General features: G+C 34.9%; 2 protein-coding genes across 2 annotated transcripts; one reads left to right on the top strand and one right to left on the bottom strand.

Moving 5' to 3' along the window:
* Nucleotides 1-428: 428 nt before the first annotated feature.
* Nucleotides 429-5,596, bottom strand: LOC104219450 (probable galacturonosyltransferase 10). The gene is made up of 2 exons (XM_009770141.2): nt 5,145-5,596; nt 429-2,123 (listed from the first exon to the last, which is right to left on the bottom strand). The coding sequence occupies exons 1-2, from the start codon at nt 5,295-5,297 to the stop codon at nt 672-674; spliced, it is 1,605 nt and encodes a 534-aa protein (XP_009768443.1). The 5' UTR covers nt 5,298-5,596; the 3' UTR covers nt 429-671.
* Nucleotides 5,597-6,698: 1,102 nt separating this feature from the next.
* On the top strand, nt 6,699-17,843 carry LOC104219449 (probable protein phosphatase 2C 11). The gene is made up of 9 exons (XM_009770140.2): nt 6,699-6,960; nt 8,468-8,610; nt 8,784-8,882; nt 8,977-9,135; nt 12,511-12,597; nt 13,192-13,283; nt 16,005-16,076; nt 16,892-17,034; nt 17,557-17,843. The coding sequence occupies exons 1-8, from the start codon at nt 6,749-6,751 to the stop codon at nt 17,018-17,020; spliced, it is 993 nt and encodes a 330-aa protein (XP_009768442.1). The 5' UTR covers nt 6,699-6,748; the 3' UTR covers nt 17,021-17,034; nt 17,557-17,843.
* Nucleotides 17,844-22,419: the final 4,576 nt, after the last annotated feature.

Here is a 22,419-nt window from a genome sequence, read left to right as displayed (position 1 = left end):
ATATAAATATATTTTCTACATGTAAATTTATTCAATACAGTTCGGTTTTTTTCATAAAATAAAAAACCTATTCTAATTATCGGTACGGTTATAGTATTATATAAAAACCTACGATTTTATTAAAAGAAACCTGAAAATTAATTCGATACAGTACGGTTCGGTCGGTTTATTAGATTTTTGGATATCCACTTACACCCCTAATAGTAGGTTCCTGTATGTTTATAAAATTAGATTTTACCCTTTTCTTGCATGGCAAAAGGTTGCGGATTTGTTTTCCATAATCGGGTAATAGTTCTTGTTCTTTTCTTACTTCTTTATATGTGGAAAAACTAAGGTGATTGGATGAATGAGAAAACATTTTCTAAAGAGCTGCACAACAGGCCACTTGATCAAAACTAAAATGCTAGCCACTAGCCCAACAGGCCAGATCATACAACAGCACAAAATTATATCCATTATGACTAATAGAATCATATAACAAGAGAAGATGACAATTTTGATGCCTTGATGCTTTAAGTCTATACTACAATAAACTGGAAAACTGTTTAAATACAGAGATTACAATAGTTAAGACCTTCCGATCTCACAGAGTCCCTTACGGATTTCCAGAACGATAAATTTATCAATGACCACCACTTCTATTAGAACTACGATAAATCAATAATGCCAATTTAGTGAAAGTTGCAAAGTTGTAATAAAGGATGACCATAATCAACATATTTTTCCCAAAGAGGTTTGTACTTTTCGATACCAATCTTCAACCAGGGTTTTGAGTTACCATTGTAATGCAGCACAGCCCCCTTTTCTATCAATTTGGAATCGACATTCGTGTAACCCAAACCTAAGACATGCCATGAAGGATTCAAAGCCTCTGTCAATCCATAGAAGGTCAGCAGTCCAGGTGGTAGTGTGCCAAGCTTCCACAAAGTGCGGTCGACATTCTTTTCCTGCCAGTAATGATATATGCCAGTAACATTCCTTTTTCGCCACTCAACCAAATCGAAAACATTCATCCCGAAGGCCCACCCACATGCATCAGGATCAAAATGTTGACGTATAAGTGGGTGAGAATAATTTAGGTACTTGTGATATCTATGAAATGTCTCCATGCAAGTCTCCACTGCACCATTTACATTGCCATTCATGTCTATGGAGAACAGAGCTGAAAGATCCTTCTGCACTACAACATCATCATCAAGAAATACAACCTTCTTCAGTGCAGGAAAAACTTCTGGAATATAGAACCTCAGATGGTTAAGCATAGATAGATATTTAGGGTTTCTGAACTTGATCGGAGTTCGGCTGTTATCATGGTTGCCAGAGAAGTAGTAGTTCTGGGTGTCAGAGTCTTGAAGTTGTTTGAGAACAGGTACATATGAAGCATTTAACCAACTAAAGTCTTCAAACTTCTGTACATCAACAGTCACTCCTCGGAAACTGTTCATGGTGAACCATGCCTTCATTGCAGCGTAGTTCACCTCGTCAGTTACAAGGTGGAAGACGACCATATCAGGATTCTTGGAATTCATAGCTGTTGAATTCACCACAACTGAAGTTGCAAGGATGTTGTCAGAAAATACACAGAAATGATACAGACCGGTGTCCACAAGTTTGGCAGCTACTTGCTTTTCTTCCTTGAGTTTTCTCTCCAAATTTGAACTTCTGAACCATTCAGCTGTTAACCGGACACCAAGGCAGTACAGACTTTTAGGGACTTCTTCAGCAGCTATTTGTCCATATTTTGAACTCTTCTCACTGAAGGAGTTCATCTGTTCTTCAAGGCTTTGGATTTTAGCTTTCAGTCTCATAAACATGGTTGCACTGTCATAGTGAAATTGCTGGGCTTGGTAAAGCAGAAGTGCCATATCTCGAATTGCATTTTCTGATTCTCTGTTCGTCAAGGGACTTCTTCTTGATGCAGCATTAGAAAGAAGCATCTGTGAGTTGCGGATTTGAGCGCTTAGTTCCCATGCAAATTGAAGGTTGTTGCTTTCTTTTGCAATTACGACAATTGCCTTAGCGAGAGAAATCTGATCATTAAGTTGTCGTGCCATTGATTCCGGCCTCAGCATTTCTTCAGTGATGTTGAGACCATCCCCACTTCTATCATGTCTATATGGCCTCTGCAAAGAAATGAATAAGAGGACACATTCAGATTTCTCCATAAGCTCACAAGAGACTGTCTGACAGAGGGAAAAACAAATTGCAGCTATTAAATAAGTTAAAAAATCTCTATTGCAACAGGCTTCAGCTAGTGAGTTACTAAATCCTTCCTCCAACGATATGTAACTGTCTTGGTAGGTAAATAAGGAATCCAGCACCCAATTCCTATTGTTTAATCAATGTACCACTACACACAAGTTACAGCACAGTATTATTCAGATCGGGCAGAACGTCATAAGAATTAATCTCTCATCGGCATTGGAATTATCACTAATCTCTAAATGGCACACAACCTATGGTGTTTTGTTCAGATTTCCACAATTTTTTTCATTCTCAAATGAGTAGAGGGACAGAATCTCAGCAATAAGAATTAATAGTATAGTTGTACTCATTTGAGGTGCAAAGACAATGGGCCTGTCTTAAATAAGGCGGCATAAAACAATGAGTACACCTGGCAAAGTGTTATATCAAATGCTATATGAACATCATAAACGAATAAGTTAGTGATTAAGACTATGAATTAGAAATTTAGTATAGGAAAACTAAACACTAAGTTCGATAGAAACTTAAAATTGCATTGTATTGCATCTGGAAACAGATCTAAAATGGTTTTTGAACTTCATTGACATGATCTTTACTTCATATACTTCACTTCTTGTTAGCCAATTCCTTTAGTATGATAATGACACGAGACTGAGGCGCAGTTGTTGTTATATGTTACTTATTGTAGTTTTTCCAATTCCTTTGTGTGTTGTTTTGGTAGACAATTGTTTTTCTTGCGCAACATATATATTTCTTCTTTTTTTTCCCCTTGTTTGTGTTTTCTCACTAAAGCTGCTCTTTAGTCGCTCTCTTGTACTTGAAGCTCCACAAGATTTTGGCGTCGTTGTGCATTTTTCACATTTTAAAATACTAAGCATTAACGGGGAACCTATTCAAGTTTCTAGCATCACCAACAACATTTTTTCTTTTTCCACTCTGGTTTCAGTTAAGCAGATACCATTTTGGCCTAGAAACAATGCAGCAAAGAATGTTACAACAACAGCAACAACCCAGTAAAACTGTTGGCAATAAAAAAACACTACAAAGGGGCAGCTCGGTGCACAAAGCATCCCGCGTTCACGCGAGGTCCGGGAAAGGGCCGCACCCCAAGGGGGTATGACGTAGGTAGCCTACTCTGATGCAAGCATCAGCAGATGATTCCACGGCTCGAACCTGAGAGACAACTTAACAGTTGCTCCAAATGGATAAATATATATAGTTGAATGAAAAGATTTAAGTTCATATTTCATAAAAGTAAGATTGGGGAGGTCAGAGAAAAGAAAGGACAAAGAAGTATCATAAATTTCTGGACAAAGGTCCACGCGTGTAGAAATATTTTTTGCAAAAAGAAGTTGCCATAGAATCAGTAAATTCCAAAAACATTCCCAGATATTGTCAACAAACGTTCTCTTTTTGTTTTTCTAACTTTCTTCTCCCCGATTAGGAATATTTACGCTTTTACTAAGAAGCTTCTCAAATCAAGCTACTTCGTATGTCTTTGATTATCACGGCTTGATAAAGGAACCACCTAAATAAAAATCAAACTGTATCGTATTGTTTAGTGCTACATTAAGAAAATGTGAAAGCCGCAATTACTTATATATTAATTGGACAACTATCGGTTTCATTTAATTCTTCAAGAAATGGGGGAGTACAATCTGGTATTTTCAATTTAGGAACTAGCCAACACGTTTGGACTTCTCAATGTTCCCAAAAGGTTCAATTTGGTAGAAAAAGACTAAATAGTGCTATAATCTTCCATGTCCTAAAGTAGGATGTTTAACTTATTTCTCTTTGTTTGTCATCTTACTCATCTTTGAAGCAGATTTAGTTGAGGCTGAGGGCATTAATTTGGTAGACCTTTATGGTACACTAATGTCTTACACAAGAATAATCCCTCTTCTTTTTTCTTTTCTTGGTCCTTTGACCAAATTTGCTTTTATCCATCAGTACCAAGAGTCCTTCATGATAGCCTAAACTCTAGAAAGACAAATATGTCAGTTCGAAGCCTCAAAGAAGTCAAATATTTTTAAACACTACCCATACCACATAAGATATCTTTCGGCTTTACAGCTTTTGCCAAAATCAATACCTAACTCTCATGGTAACTGAAATAACGTCAAATTGGTTTACAAACTCACCCTAAAAGGCTAATGTAGTCATGATTCTTTGACTAATCAATGAAATCAAATTATAGCGCAAAAGTACTTCTTGACACTTTGTCCCACGATAATAATATCAAAAGGTAATAGGAAATAGAAAAGTTGACAAAAATTATCTACTAATTCGTTGTCAGGCACTAAAACACCAATGATAAGGGACTTTTGGGGTGGGGTGGGGGGATGTTGATACATATCCTGACAGAATTGAGTGCTCTTCGATAAGAAAAAATTAATTCAAATTCACTTGGAATATACCTTTGGAAGAAATAAAAACTTCATACTTTACATTTTAAAACAAATAAAAAATAAACCAACCAGCATAAAGTAATTTTTGCATATAGAGATAAATTCATTTTCCACATGAAGTTTCATAATATTTCCAGCTTTTCCTTGTTGTTTCAGCAGATCAACATGCCGCCTAAGTTGCTATATAGCCAATTCCTAAGCCAAAATAACCATCATTTACCAAGTATTGCAATGACAATTACACCTAATAATGGTACAATATAATAACTAGGTCTGGTGAATTGGTTGTATGCCATCTAAGAGATACATTGAAACAAAGAGCTATTTGGATCACAAATCAAAATCTACATAAAATTAGGATGTAAAACAAAATATTGAGAACTCTAAATGGAAAACTGAGCAACCGAAAGCTCAAAATTCCATAACCGACACAAGCTCATCTAAGTAATTCCACGGGAAAAAAAGGATTTCTTAGCTTAAAACAGAAGAAAAAAATCAGCAATTTATAAATGCTATAACAATGAATATTACCTTAGTATAAACCAATCTAGACGATGAATCGCGAGTTTCTCTGCTGAGCAAAATGATGAGCAGCAATATAGCCAATCCACACACAGTTAACCAAAACACATTGGAGAATCGCCGCCTTACCGGCCGCCGGAAATCCGAGTTCCTCCTCCTCATTTTCCGGCGACTACTAACTAAAACAAAATTTCGAGTGTTTGTTCAGAGTAAATCTGCGAAACAGTTGCTTTACTAACAGTACACTTTGGGGAACAAATCAAAGATAATGGTGAAAGTTGAAGATTTGGGTAGAGAAGAATGATGTCAGATAGATCTACAACAACGCCGAATGTTGCATATGAAACGGTATTTTGAGTTCCATAATTTTTTTTGTTTATTCAATTTTTGTCTTGAGAACAAGGAAAAAGCGTGAGAAAATAACTGCAAAAAAATTGATTGAATTGATCGAGACAGGGGTTTTGTGAATGTGAGGTCACATTTGATAATTTATAATCCCTCCCAATTGATATTTTTTTTTTATTTTAGTCCAAAATAAGTATTCATTATATAATAAAAAAAATTTAATTAGTTTTTTCAAATATGTATATGTAAAAAGTCATTTACTCCTCATATTTGAGAAAATAAATACTAGTATAACTATGGTGTAACATTTAATAAATGGTAGTTTAGTCACACTAGCTATTTTCATCTAGAATTTAATATTTTCTTAATGAGTGTGTCCAAAGCAAATTAATCCCTTATTATAAACGGAAGAGAGTACGGTTTTGTAGTTTTAGTTTTATGTTATTTTAAATATATCTTATTTTACACATAATATATGAAAATAAAGTAATTTTGTATAGGGGTTACTTTTTCTAAATTTTTTTATTAAATTGTAATTCTTTGTGGGTGCCTCATTTTTATTTTGCAACATCAATTTCCAAAACTTTGTTTATAGACCAAATGATGATAAAACTTGCAAATATTGTTTCAGATAAAATCGTTATTTAAACGTAACACTTTAAAATAACAAGGAATATAATTTTTGATCACACTATTTTATAAAAATTATCAATTCTTAAATTTAATACTGTATCGTAGTTTATATTTTTTTTTTCTGTGTGCGCTAAAATTCAAAGTTGCTTCCACTAAAAGAATTAAAAGAAGTGGAAGATGAAAATATGATACTATCCTGAAGGGTTTAAAATTACATGCATTATCAATATAAGTAATTTTTCACATTTTTAGATCCCTCAATAGATTAATAATTGATTTATTATTAGATCACTCGAATAATATATGACGAGTTTTAACAAATTTCATGGTCCAAGCCCAAGGACATTAATTCTAGGTTTAACTGCATTTTTTCTCTCTCTAGGTTTAACTGTATTTGTGGTGCAGAATCTTCTTCTAAGTTTATCACAGGTTGTTTTCGTTATGCGCAGAAAAGGAAAGTAAAAAACGAAGGGAGTACAGCAAAAAGCAGTTAGGATTAAGGGGCAGAAAAGGTAACTCAAAAAAAAAAAAACCGAATTTAGCAGTCCATAATTCGGTTCCATTTTTTTTTTTAAAATCTAATAAACTGATACTTTTTTCGCACATAAGAAGTAAAAAAAAAAAAACGACTGACCATGATGAACGTTGACAAGAAAGAATCCGATCGTAACCTTCCAGAACTTTCTCCACCGTCCGTGGAGAACCATCCGCCGGCACCGGCAGCGACCCCGTCACGGCAACCACTGAAAGAGCCCACTGCGCCACCGCAGATGAAACAGACGCCGTCAACAACTGTCATGATTCCTTCTATTGATCCCAATGCCCTCTTTAGCGGCGGCGGTATTAGGTTAACTGCATTATTGCTCTCCTGTTTTATTTTTCTTTCTTTCTGCTGAATTTATTCGCTGTTAGTTGTTGTTAATGCTGTAAATTGTCCATCGTTATTTTTTATTTTTTGTGATTCGAGAAATGATAATGGCTCTCCACTTTTTTTCCTACTGCACTATGGACTGCTCGTTAATCATTCCGAGTTTATGATTATTTTGGTTATTTTTTGTAGTGTGATAAAGGATAATGAGAGTTTGCAGTTGCTATTTATACTCGAAATTATGGTGTAAAGTTGGATTTTTCTTTTTCCAAAGTATTCTTTGATTTACAAAGTTGGGGGCAGTATTTACCAAAGGTGTAATATGAACATATAAAGTAGGCACCTTTGATAAGTGATTTCCTCATGAGATCATGATATCCTAACGAAACAAGCGGTAACAAGATGTAGCAGAGAATTACTTCAATTACGAGCTTTTTCCATACATAAAGTTTATCTCTTCAATCTATATATCATTGCATAATGTCAATGGGAACCATTCTTCTGTTTGGTCTCCACTCAGCCTTAAAACCTTAGCTACGATCTAATACTGTTGGCAAGAGAGAATTAGTTGGGAATTACATATCAAAGTATTATGTCTGCGCCATACACGAAGCCGCAAATATGTTCTATTTCTGCTTCAAACCTAGGTCTATTTTGAGAGATTTTGATTCGATAATACTCCCTCCTACTGTACTTATCCAAAAAATAAAGATTAAAGAAGATACTCTCCGGCTGTTCTTGCTGGCCTGGCCGCTATTGCCATCCGCTGACGAGATATACTGAAAGACATGGAAAAATTCCACAGAAAGAGGCATCCATGTGCCGTCTCTGTTTCCATAAATTGATTATGGGTCCATTTCCTATTTTGATTCTCGGAAAGTGAAATTCTTATAAATATCCTTCCACTCTTTCATTATGCTCATTGAATGAGCAATTTCATATAGCTATAGGATGTAATCTATGTTGAGCAGAATCTCTAAAATGATGTCACACCCGTGTCGGATCCTCCAAAAATATACTACTTTTGGAGGATCCGACACGTACCCGACGAAATTTTTGAAGTGTCCGAGCAACATAAGATGTAATTGGACCTCCCTTTCCTTGGACTCCATATCTCATCACTGACCTACCTCCACCCTGATCTTCCATCCCATATCTCCAAATCCAGTTTCCTAATAGTGCTTTGTTTAATACTTACCCATATCAAAATATACTCCACTGTGGGATATTTTCTGTAGCTTAAAGAGCCGGTCACTGGGCAAGTTATGTCTTGAACTTCAGCCTGGTTGCCTGCTTTGGTTGTGGATATTAACATTCAAATTCAGGCTGATAAATGCATTTTCTTTTGTTCAGATTTTTAGATTTTCAAAATGGCTGTATCTTCATTGTGGCGAGCAACAATTAATGCAGTGCTATTTATTTCTAAGGATATGTTTGGGGTGAACTTTTATAAGAAACTAATTGATTTATTTTTCTTTTCTTGAAGCTTTCTGACTGGAAACAAAAGTGCTAAGTTCAGCTACGGATATGCTAGTTTTAAGGGGAAACGGGCTTCTATGGAGGACTTTTATGAGACAAGGATATCAGAAGTCGATGGTCAAATGGTGGCATTCTTTGGTGTTTTTGATGGTATCTCTCAGTATTTCTTGCATATCGTTTCAGGATAGGCTTTTTGTACTTTCTGAGTGTAATTCTTGATTTAATGTCATCTTAATTGTTGTAGATAGGAAAATCAAAGCATGAAAAAAACCTTTTGGTGACCTGGATAATTGCTTATCCCTTTATATTCTGCTTGTTATTAGGTCACGGTGGTTCAAGAACAGCAGAATACCTGAAGAACAACCTCTTTAAGAATTTGAGTGGTCATCCTGATTTTATCAAAGATACGAAGTCAGCTATAGGTATGAATCAGAGGAGACATATTCTGTGTAATTTCTAAATTCATCCTATCTTCTGTCTTCTGTATCATTTAATGGGAAAGGTTCTTGAATGCAGTTGAAGCATTTAAGCAAACCGACGCCGATTACCTTAATGAAGAAAAAGGCCAGCAAAAAGATGCTGGTTCAACAGCATCAACTGCTGTTCTTTTAGGTGATAGATTGGTTGTTGCAAATGTGGGAGACTCTAGAGTCGTCGCTTGTAGAGATGGCTCAGGTTTGTTGCTTGTCTCTATATAATATGCAAAATTTTCACAAACACGACTTGGTTTTCAGAGAGACGTATATATAGTTTGGTTTAACGCAAGGTTGGTTATTTTTCTTTTGTGGCTTATCTTTGTTATAGATAAATGCTTTATTAAAGAAAGTACATATGAAAGTGGTAGAACTCACAGGGGAGGGAGTGTTTCAGTAGATTTATGAGAAGTACTCTTTTGGGCTGTTTATAATTGTGATTCTGGAACTACATGTTATAACTTTCAGCACTTTCTTCATTCTCATATCAATAAAAGTTTATCTGATAAAAAAAGGTGAGCGTTATCCATTTAAAGAAAGTATATAAACCTGAGCAAACAAAAGAAGAATAACTGAGTACATTTCAGATCTTCCAAGCAATCTTTTTGCTCTAGGTGCTCACAAGAGCTTTAAAAATTATAATTTGTGAAAAGCTTGTCCTGTTTTCTAGGGAAATAAGATAATTAAGGAAATCTGCCACGTTTCTTTATGTTGTAGTCTTTGATTTTCTTCTTTGTCCATCTTTCCTAATTGGTGTGTCTTGCAAGTTGACATTGACGCTGTAACAAATAATCTTATTAGCAGAAAAAAGGGCCAACAAAAAGAAGGCCAGAGAAAATGCAGATGTTAGTCAAAGATCTGAATAGTTGATAGTGAAAATAAGGTTAAATTCTGTCTTAGGGCTTTGGTCTAGTGGTAAGAGCACAACACATCATGATATGTGGGTTAGGTGCGTCATGGGTTCGAATTCTGCTGTAGACAAAAGTCCGGTATTTAAGTGGAGAAGAATAGAGGTGCAGACCTATTATCCACCGAGTTTCAAACCGTGTGCCACCGACCCTTGGGATTTCTTGGCTATCAAGAAGAAAAAAAAAGAACAAGGATAAATTCTTTACCAAAAAAGGCATTGTTTTTTATTCTTATGTGTTTGAAGTTCTCATGATGTGTATAAATGATTGCTGCAGTTTGTAGGTAGGAAACTTAACTGGCATGGTTCTTTTTATACTTTTTTGTATACGGGTTAGTCTTACGAATAAAAGTTCTTTACTCATATTGATAAGAAGAAGACTAGGTATAATTGGATGTTTCTTATCTATACTATCTATAAAGTCTCAATGATTTGCCAGTAAAGTGTTTTGGTTTTTCCAACCCCATATTATACTTTCCAAAATTTTGGAGCGGAACTGAGCATCCATTTTTCTTTTCAAATTCAGGAAATATTTGGTATTGCTTGAATGGTTGATTGATTAATTATGTTTCCAAAAGTTTAATATGTCTAATGTATGGTATTCCATAATAAGAGGGACAATTACTTAGGAAAAGCATATTTACAAATGTAGAAAATATAATTTATACAACCAAATACCACAAGCATAAAAATCAAATAATCAAAATAAATTAGTATAAGGCATTGAATTTAATCTCTTTGATTTTCCCTTTTATCTGAAAATAAATCGTAAACTACTACGTCATATTGCATTGCTGTGAAATCAAACATTTTCGGATAAGATAAATCTTTCACACTAAACACCATCAGAAATAAAAATTGTATAATCTTAATAATGTGTAATCTAAATAAAACTTCAATCTGACAAATTAAATTAGATTTGTTTTTTACGGAATAATATTCAAATAATTGCTAGGCAATTATATTCCATGCAGATGTGCCAAAAAAGAAAAAGCTAAACTAATTTAATTTTCTTTTAGTACCAATCTTATGAATTGAAGTTTACTTTTTTGGATAAGGTAAATTATAAGATTTGAGTTCCTAAATTTACTTTATAAACCACTAATAAATTATTTGACTTAAGGTGACTAAAAACTGAAATAGTTGGTTTGTTGAAATCTTTCAATAAAGTTGTAACAAGGAAAAGATCATCACACCATTAAAGTTGTTTATTATTTAGTTAAACTTTGAGAACATATGCTTTACTTAATTATATTTGAGTTAGTATTATTTGTATAGTAAGTTGTTAAATCTATTTTCGTTATTAACTTGGACTAAGATTAACTTCTCAAGATATTTGGAACCTACATGAAAAGTAGTAAAGTACTACAAATTGCAGAACTTTTTGTACGAAAAATGCGAAAGAGTACATTTTAACTGTTCGTCAAGGTTCACCTAATTTGATCCCCTTTAATTGAAGGTGAAATTTTTTGGGACACTTAAGTGAAGTTCCTATTTTTCACTGTATGGATTGAGAAGGAAATGTACTTATAATTTTTTATGTACCGACTAAAAATGAAATGTAGTTATTTTGAAATGGAGGAATATTTCTGTTTGAAGTTAGATTTACAAAATTAAGAAGAAATCATTATGCAATTTAGGTGTTAATTAAGATAATTTAGTGGTATTACTATCAGCAGAGAACGAGTGAAACAAAAAGATTACATGTAATTCCTTACAAAATAATAGAATTAACTTACCATCACGAGGTAAATCGTGCCAGAGAGAAACAAAAAGGAAAGATGATGAAGTTAAACTAGAATTGTTGACCTAATATAGTGGATAAATAAAGAAAAATACTCCTCATTGATGGAAATTTACAAAACAATAACTACACAATATATTTGGTTTTATATATTTAAATATCAGTTCTAATAAAAATCACCACATAGAGAATTATTAGGTATCTATTTTTTCCTTATCGAGTGTAAGATATCCAGTTACTTCAATTGTTAGATTTTGAATTGAAACACTAAAGGAAGTGAAATAACATGACAAATTCATTGGAATGAGAAATTAAAAGTAAAACATTCCTAACCCAGCTTATATGGAGTACTTATTATTTGAGAAGGCAAACAACTGTTTTCTAGACCAAGGTCTTCCTGAGAAAATCTATAAATGTTTTAATTTTTCAAGAATTTGGTTTGCCAAGTTTACATTTAAAAATCAACTAGAAACATTTTAAATTCACTCGTCGAATGGTGCTATATATCTTAGGACCGATGGAATTACTTTCAGCAGTTTTATATTCTGCTATACCCATATACTTATGTATTTACCGTCTTACAAAATTATAAATTTATAAGAAAAAATATTCTTGATTCTCTGTTTTTATGGTGTGCAATGTATGCGTGTGCAAACTAGTTTGCTAAATGATGGTTAATTGGGCTTGACTCTTGAGCTTTATTCCCTAGTATATCACAAAATCTTGATGAACTAGATGGTGGCTGTCTATATTCTTCTCTAATTCCAACATATATGAACTTAATTATTTTTTCCCTCAAATTTCTAAAGTGAGTTCCGGAAGTGATTTCATCATGTTGAATGATTATTGCACATTTAAGATTTTTAAAAGATTTTATTCATTTTTTGTTATTTGGTTGTGCGGCATAACTGTTGCAATAAATGCAGCTATTCCTTTGTCCATCGATCACAAGCCTGACAGATCTGATGAGCGTGAAAGGATAGAACAGGCTGGCGGTTTCATCATCTGGGCAGGTAAAAGTCTGTTGCAGTCTCTTTGTATGTGTTTCTTGGTGCTTGATTGGACCAGTAAATGCTACCGGAGACTGAAGTCACGAAGAATTGTATTATGCCAGCGCTCTTTTTTATATGTAATCAAATTCTTTCTCTTTTTTTCTATCAGGTTCTGTACATTTCCATTCAGAATCTTCCAAAATCACATTGGGTAGCCCTTGCAACCTTCATTATTTGTGAAGTTTGAGCTTCACAAAAATTTGCTATTCAACCATTGTCTGTTACTGGGCTAGGAGAATTTATTATGCAACTGTTTAGTTAAATATTACTCCCTCTGTTTAATATGTGGCAAATTCCAAATGGTCATGAAGGTTAAGAAAGAAAGGAAGACTTTGAAACTTGTGCTCTTAAATGTGGTTCATGTGGTTTCTTTATTATGCAACTGCTTCATGTGGTTTCTTTACCTGGCAGTGCCTTATATGAGCAATACTACATATCCATGTTTGCATGCCTTAGGTGCTTTCCAGTGAAATTTATTACCGCATGTAAATATGTTACATCCTGTTTTTCCTCTTAGTTGAATTCAATGCAGTGTCCTGCTGCTCTGTTCTTCAGGTACATGGCGTGTAGGTGGGGTCCTGGCTGTTTCTCGTGCATTTGGAGATAAACTGCTAAAGCCATATGTTGTGGCAGACCCAGAGATTCAGGTATTTTGGCTTTTGTTCTTCAAGCAATAGTTTGTCTTCATTTCCTGCTCTATTTGCTTGATTTGTCAAGGCTCAAGAGTATGGTGTTAATCAGAAGTATGATTCTCCACTGTCACCTTGTGATGTATTATTCGGGAATGCAGTTTGAGATTATAAGGGAAGTTATCGTGTTTTTAGCTTCTCTAAATGGAACTTTTTTGGTTCATATGGTAACCTACATCTACCCTACCAACACCACTTCCTATGTCATGCCCAAAAACTGGACGGACAGATTGGCACTTGATGTCTTAAACTTACCATCGAGCAAACCAACTTTCTAAACATGATCATGCAGGAATAGGAAACATGAAACTCTTCATAAACATTTGCATAAGTTTATAAATATCCTAAGACATTAAATAGTTATTGATACATGAATATGAGAGTTCAGTAGAATGACAAAAGGACATAAACTAGACCTACAACGTCTATGGAGCCTATGTACCTCCGTAACCAGTCATGGACATAAACTAGACCTACAACGTCTATGGAGCCTATGTACCTCCGTAACCAGTCATACATAATTTCAAATAAATCATTTTCGTCTTTGATAAACTTACCAAGGGTTATAGTCATAGTGATCCTCCTATTCAACTACTTCGATCATTTCCGAGCACCAAGCTAGTACTAGTTGGATAGATAGAGGTGGTGAAATCTAACCTTTGAATCGATCTTCTTTAGTTGGGTGGATCGCTTGAGTGTCAAAACCAAGATGGTGGTTGTTTTTCCTTGGCTAAATGAATACCGGTGACAAGGCCTCCGCTATACCCAAAGATTAAAAAAAGTCAATAACCAATCCCCACGGCATAAAGTGGGCTCACCAAAAATTGGGAATGTGAAGGAGAAACCTAGAAGGTGGTAGAGTCGCCCGGAGTATCAACACTTACAATCACAACATGAGTGAACGCCCCTGCAGAGGGACGTGGGTATAATAATAAAGTACTGCATGAGTATCACTGTCTCCCTCACAGAAGGGTAAGCGATACTTACAGAAAACGTGAATGCATAATCACAACATTATAAAGCATTTCAAAACTTGACAACGTGTAGAAACTTTAAACTTAAATATTTTCATTTCATATCGTAAAGCATATCTATAACTGGGGAGTGCATAAGCTCACTAACTCAAACTATGCAGTCTAGGTATCAGCTCGGTTGGAGGACCGTCTCACCATAAGGCCGCATGGTGTGACATGTCCGACCTAGGGTATTGACTCGATCAAATGTGCCATCTCACCAAAACCTTTTATGGATCTGATATGGAGGTTGCTAGCAACATGATTATACTCAAACTCTACTCCTACACTGGCACGTGTTGTTTCTAGGCCTTAACCCTCTCAGTTTACGAAGTGTACTCCTAAAACATTTAAAACTTGATTCGGCACCCTTTGGCCGCATACATAACTCAACATAACTTTCTCAACCATGAAAACATAATACAAGCGTTTGAACATGTCATATAAATCATTTAAAAGCTTTATAAACTTTATGAACTTAATTCAAGTGAAAACTAATGAAACATAACTTACAAAACTTGCATAAACACTTATATCATGTATGCCTTCTCATTTAAAACATAACTTGAAACATTCATGGAAATTTATGCTCGCTCGTCCCTACGAACTCAGTTATCAACTAATGCATTTTATTAATCATTTTGAAAGCATGAGATTAGGGAAAAATTAGCCTTCGCTATGAGGCAATACATTTCCCAACAATAAGGTAGGATGCTTAATGAGCTCTTCATCATACACTCGTGGCCTTTAGTAGCAGCAGTGAGTGTAAGTTGTCTAGTTATTTCAATTGCTATTCAAGTGAAACTATTGCATAATAAAGGGTTGCTTAAAAATACACTTGGAATGGTAGGGTGAAATGAGAACTCGAGGCCAAGCTGCCTGTGTTAAAATATTTTGTCAGAACGTATTTCTTCGCTCTACGAATTTGTTTCTCAGACCAGCCTTTAAGTTTTGGAGGAATGCATTAATTTCCCTCCATTGTACCTGTTGTATGAAAATTGAGCAGTAATTGAGCATATTGACCTGAACTGTGATGAAATTTAGAATAGGGAAGAAGGCAAGGAAACTAGAAATACAAAGCCCTTCCTTTTTCTCCTATTCCACCACTGTTTAAATGAGACCATAACCATCAGAATTCACAATCATTTCATGAGAAAACATTGCTATTTTGCCCCACACTTGTAGATGGAAGAAAGATACATTTGCATAGAGGTTTGGCAGTTTCCTATGCAAGGAGTGTCGGTACACTGTATCTCAGTAGAAAAAGTTTGAGCTGGCACGTTGCACTTATAACATAAGCATACTGGGGGAAACTGACATTCAGCTATATCTTTTATTTTCTAGTATTTAGCAGCTGAAGTATTTTTGGTTTCCCTGAATTAATGCTGTGTTTTTCTTAGCACATCTTGACCCTTTGATTACCCAACCAAGAGCTCACTCGTGGGATTAAACTGGGTTGGTTGTTGTTGTTGTTGATTTGCTTGTTTTGTTCTGATATTGTAACCCAGTTGTTTTACTGAACCGAAATATTGCTACTTACATCTCTCTCTCTCTCTCTCTCTCTCTCTCTCTCTCTCTCTCTCTCTCTCTCTCTCTCTCTCTTACCTTCCGAAGTTGATGATTTGTATTGATGTTCAGTGCATTGATATTTGATCTCCTTTTTCAGGAAGAAGAAATTGATGGTGTAGATTTTATCATAATTGCAAGTGATGGACTTTGGAATGTCCTGTCTAACAAGGTCAGGTTTCATTTGCTAAACGTGTTATACACCTTTCTTGGGGTTTCAACACTAACAAGTTTTCCTCAACTTACAAACCCTCAGTAAGATGACAATGCTAAATGTATACTTGAGACCTCAGAGCTTGGTTTTAAGGATTGAATTTGAATACATCTTGCGAGGCGTTTCTTCTATTTCTTCTGTCTTTATTTGGACGAATCTGGAGCTTGTCCTTCAAAGGAGGGATATCAAAAAACTGTTACTATTAAAATCTTTGAAAAGCTCATTAGTGGTCAGGAACTGTATTTTATAAGTCAAACTTAAGCTCAAAATTTTCATGGTCCTGGTCTTGAAATTGAGGGGGAAAGACTTCTTAATATATTCAATATTCAGGGAGTTTGAAAGTGGAGATTATTATGCTCCGGAAAAATTGGAACTGGTTCTTAAGCTTAGAGCTCGATCCACAGGTGAATATTCAAGGGAAGCTATTTTGCTTAGGCAAGCTCAAGTTTGGTTAGGGATGATTCCTAGATCCTTGTGTAATACTTTTACACATTCCTTGTTTATACAGGTAGAAGAAAGTAACAAACCAGGGAAGTTTTCTCTTTAAAATTAGTAGCTTCTTCTGTAATTCTAGTTTCATGATTGTTAGCATATGACAGTAGCTTTGCAGTGATTCAACATGCAAGCTTTGCTGTTGTGTGTGTAACATGTTGATATTTGCTGAGTGGTCCAAAATATTCATGCATGTTAATTTTCTCTCTTCCTATGCAACTAGAAGTTGCATCAACTAGTTATGAATTTTCAAGGGTATAACTTCTCTTCATTACATACAGGATGCTGTGGCCATCGTGCAGGACATAAAAGATGCTGAAGCAGCATCACGTAAGCTTATAGAAGAAGCTTATTCAAGGGGGAGTTCTGACAACATCACATGTGTAGTTGTTCGATTTGAGAGCGCATGAATGGACCTGTTAAGGTCTGCCTACCTTTCTTCACTTACAAACATATATACTAAGCAAACACGGAACACCTTCTCCTCTGCTGTTTTATGACAGACTTATAGCCCGTTTGGCCAAGCTGCAAAAATCAGCTTATTTTGGGAAGTGCTTTTTTTCAAAAGTGCTTTTTTCAAAAGTACTTTTGGTGAGAAGCAGTTTGTGTTTGGCTAATTAGTTTGAAAAGCACTTCTGAGCAGCAATTAGTGTTTGGCCAAGCTTTAAAAAACTGTTTCTAAGTGTATTTTTTTCAAAAGTTCTTTCAGAGAGAAGCTACTTTTTTCTGCTTCTCCAAAACTGCTTCTGCTTCTCCTCAAAAGCACTTTTTTTCCTTCCAAAAGCTTGGCCAAACACCTCAATTTTTGGCCAAAAGTGCTTTTGGCAAAAAAAAAAAAAAAAAAAAAAGCACTTTTGGCCAAAAAAGAAACTTGGCAAACATGCTATTACTCATTTTCTCCAGCATTAAGAATGATGTATGTCAATAATGCTACTTAACTCTGCAGATAAAAGATTCTGAAGGAGGATGTAGGCCTTGTAACTAGCTTATTTTTCCAACTTCGCCATACTTCTAGTGATGATTAAGCTTCTCAGATGGCCATGTCACTTGGAGTTGTGGTCGTGGGGATTTTTACTAATGGTCTCTGCTTATAGACTTGTAAATTTACTTTCAATTGTTGTGTGATGACAAAGTGTAAATCACGCTGGTATACTTTTAGTTCTTAATTGAATGCTTTCTGACTTTGTATTTACGTAATATTTTCAGTAGAAAACACAAATCAGATATTCCCTACTTTTGGTTTTCTGCTAACATTGTATTGGGTAATGTCTTGGATTTCTACCTGCATTACTGAGAGTGGTGAATCTCTCTCAGGAATTATTGGCGTTTTCTAAAATATTATGTGGAAGGAGATCAAGTTTTGGTTTCTTTTGGACATTAGACTTGTCAGGAACTTGTGATTAGGATGCAGTCTAAGAAGTTATGGAACATTCACAGGGAAACAGTATCTGAACAGTTGAAAGCTATAACAACTTGTTTGGATTCAGAAAAATTTACACAGCTGGCTGGTTGTTCAACTTGGGCAGATGTATCGTGTAAAGCTATATGTTTGGTCTATCAGCGACTGGCAAAAGATATCTACCTTCTCGAATACTCTTAACCTTATTTTTGCCAACTTTGGGAGCTAAACTCCTAATTACAAACAAGTAACATCCCTAGAGCTATAGCTCTAATGAACCTGATCGGTTTGGGTTTCTTAATGGCAATAAAATACTATTAAATTTTGATAAATTATTTAAGTCTAGTACAACAACAACAATAACCCGGTGCAAATCCCACAAGTGGGGTCTGAGGAGGATAGACCCTCGGCTAAAGAAGATGAACAGACACTGATATCAATTCATAGCAAGACAAATATTAGGAAACTAAATTGAAGATAGCAATAAAGAATATGAAAGAAGTACCGATAACAAGTAATATCAAACAATCTATTTAGAGAAACTAAATCCGAGGTTCGATAGCAATAGAGACCATGAAAGGAGCACTGTTAGCAAACTAAGAAAGTATTGGTGACAAGTAATAACAGAATAAGATATGCGAAAAATAGCAAACTCGGGATAAAAGGGTACCATACTAATACTGACACTAACGAACTACTGAAGACAAAGGGAAACACACGACTACTTATTAACTTTCTACCTTAATCCTCAACCTTCACACCCTCCTATCTAGGGTCATGTCTGATAACAAAAAGGTCGGGAATCCAAACTAGAGTAAGAATTTGAGAAGTAAATGCGGAACAAATAATAATAAGGAATTGAACAACTAGAATTGAAGTGCAGAAAATAAAGGATATAGGAAAATTCAAGGAAAAAATTCCAAGAACGCAAGTTCTATAGCCTTGACAAGATCCAAGCAACGTTTTGATTTATTGAAGAAATCAAACGAATTTACTTAAAACCAAATCAAAACAATAAATTCGGATTTTGACCTCTTTACGAGTAACTTGAGACAACAATCAATAACTAGTATTAATCGCCTTCTAAGAATACTACAAATGAATCAATTATCACAATAGAGAAGTAATCTTACTACCTAGAACTATGAACTAGTAAAGGTTGAAAGATAAATCTCAAAGCATAAGTAACAAAGATTTAAAAGAATTCTCAAAGTATGATATTCTTAATCAATAATGAAGTGCCTCAACGAATGAGAAGAACTCCTTATTTATAGGAGTAAAAGTCCTTAAAATTAGGTGGTGGGGCTGCTAAAGTGTAACAAAAGTCATCAAAATTAGGTAGGGTGGCTGCTAAAGGAAAAAAAAAGTCATCAAAATTAGGTAAGGTGGTTGCTAAGGAATAAAAGAAACAAGAAAAATAATATAGTGAGCGGCCAAATCTCTTTGGACAGATTTAGACCTTAAAACTACTAGTTTGGGCCATTGGTTTGGACTCCAATTGGGGTCTTTCTGAAACACCCATTTTTGGACCCTTTTAAGCTCATTTTGAGCATTTTTCATAGACTTCAAGGGCTGATTTGGTGACCCAATGTTCCTCCTCTTGGACTTCAATTTAGGCCACCAAATAATTGTAAAACTTGGACAATTCATCTCTTTGGGCTTGAGCTCTTCCCATACAATTAAAAACTTTTTTATTTGCCATTGATCTGCAACTCTTTAGCTTGAGATATTGTAAATGACCTTCTTGGAGCTTCCAACAATTTATCCTTGTCCTTGATGTTATCATTCCCATCTTATTGAAAATATTGGGTCCCCGAATTCAATCCTACATCAAACAAAGACAAGTCAATAACATTGAATGGTGTACTTACTTGAAACTCACTAGGAAGGTCAAGCTTGTAAGCATTGTCTCCAATTCTTTCAAGGACTTCAAAGGGGATATCTCCTCTAGAATGCAGTTTTGACTTCCTTCTGGAAGGAAATCTCTCCTTTCTAAGTGAACCCAAACTAAATCCCCATGTTTAAAAACAACTTGTTTTCGATCTTTATTTTTTCTCAAGGCAGTTTTCTCATTTTTATTCTCAATTGCATGTCTTGTTTGCTCATGAATTTTTTTCATCATCTCAACCTTTGTCCTACCATCAAGATTAGTAATATCATTAGTAGGTAATGGTAATAAATCAAGGGAAGTAAAGGGATTAAAACCGTAAACGACCTCAAAAGGAGACATACCAGTAGAAGAATAGATTGTTCTGTTGTAAGCAAATTCAATCATAGGTAAGTGATATTCCCAAGAACTTAATATACCTTTCAAAATATCCCTCAACATATTTCCTAAGGTTCTATTAACTACTTCAGTTTGTCCATCAGTTTGTGGGTGACAAGAAGTAGAAAATAACAACTTAGTACCTAACTTCCCCCAAAATACATGCCAAAAAGGCTCAAAAACTTAGCATCCCTATCACTAACAATAGTTCTAGATATATCATGCAATTTAACAGCTTCTTTTACAAATAGATCAGTAACATGTGAAGCCTCATTAGTCTTTAAACAAGGAATAAAACGAGTCATTTTGGAGAACCTATCTACCACAACAAATATACTATCCTTATCATACCTTGTTCTAGAAAAACCTAACACATAACCCATAGAAATATCAATCCAAATTGAAGTAGGAACATATAATGGCGTATAAGGACCATGCGGTAATACTTTAGATTTATCTTGTTTACATTCCAAACATTGTGCACACATTTTTTCAACATTTTTTCTCATTCCAGGCCAAACGAAATTTTCAGCAAGTATGTCTAGTGTCTTTGGGACTCCAAAGTGACCCATAAGCCCTCCACAATGTGCTTCCCTTGCAAATACTTCATGTAAAGAACAATTAGGGATACACAACTTATTTTCCTTAAAAGAGAAACACATCTTGGAGATTAAACCTCTCAAAAGGACCCAACTTACAATCTGCAAAAATCTTGCCAAAATCAACATCATTAGCATAAAGTCCCTTGATTTGATCAAAACCCATCAATTTAGAAGTCGGGGTGGAAACTAAGACATACCTTCTTGAAAGTACATTAGCAACAACATTCTCTTTCCCTTGTTTGTAAGAAATTACATAAGGAAAAGTTTCAATGAACTCAACCCACTTAGCATGCCTTCTACTAAGCTTACCTTGACTCTTCAAGTATTTCAAGGATTCATGGTCTAGTTTTTAATGACAAACTCTCTTGGCCACAAGAATGTTGCCATGTGGATAAAACCCTTAGCAAAGCATATAGCTCTTTGCCATAAGTGAAATAACATGTGGCTCCAATCAACTTTTCACAAAAGTAGGTAATATGTTTAGAATCTTGCATCAAAACAACACATATTCCATTGCAGAAGCATCACATTCAATTTCAAAAGATTTAGAAAAATCAGGCAATTGTAATAATGGAGCAGAACATTACTTTTCTTTCAACAAGTTAAAAACATCATCTTGTTCTTTTCCCCATGTAAAAATCTTATCCTTTTTAATAACATCAGTTAAAGGAGAAGCAATGATGCTAAAGTCTCTCACAAACCTCCTATAAAAACTAGCAAGTCCATGAAAACTCCTAACTTTAGTTACACTCTTAGGTTTAGGCCATTCTTTTATTGCTTTGATTTTCTCTTCATCAACCTCAACTCCTTTAGAACTAACTACAAAACCCAAGAAAATCACACGATCCACAAAAAGTACACTTTTTAAGATTAGCAAGTAAAAGTTGCTTTTTAAGAACTTCAAAAACTTATTTTAGGTGTTCTACATGCTCTTCTAAAGTATTAGAAAAGCTCAAGATATCATCTAAATACACCACAACGAATTTCCCATGAAAATCCTTAAAGATATAATTCATTAATCTCATGGAAATGTTAGGTGCATTAATCAGGCCAAAAGGCATAACTAACCACTCATAAAGCCCATATTTGATCTTAAAAGCAGTTTTCCATTCATCTCCAGGATTCATTAGAATCTGATGGTAATCACTTTTTAGATCAATTTTAGAAAAGATTTTGGATCCATGTAATTGATCCAACATGTCATCAAGACGTGGAATAGTATGTCGATACTTCACCGTAATCTTGTTGATTGCTCTACAATCCACGCACATCCTCCAAGTTCTATCCTTTTTGGGTACCAATAGGACGGAACAGAGTAAGGGCTCATACTCTCTCTCACAAAGCTTTTCTCAAGCAACTCCTCAACTTGCCTTTGAAGTTCTTTTGTCTCTTCTGGGTTACTCCTATAAGCTGGCCTAATTGGGACTTGTGATCCAGGAACAAAACTAGTTTGATGCTCAATGCCACGTAAAGGTGGCAATACATTAGGAATATCTTCAGGAAAGACATCTTCAAAATCCTGCAAAAGAGAAGAAATATTGT

This window comes from Nicotiana sylvestris, chromosome 4 (genome assembly GCF_000393655.2).
Source record: "Nicotiana sylvestris chromosome 4, ASM39365v2, whole genome shotgun sequence".
In the NCBI taxonomy this organism is placed as follows: Eukaryota; Viridiplantae; Streptophyta; class Magnoliopsida; order Solanales; family Solanaceae; genus Nicotiana; species Nicotiana sylvestris.
This window is presented reverse-complemented; position numbering and strand designations above follow the sequence as displayed.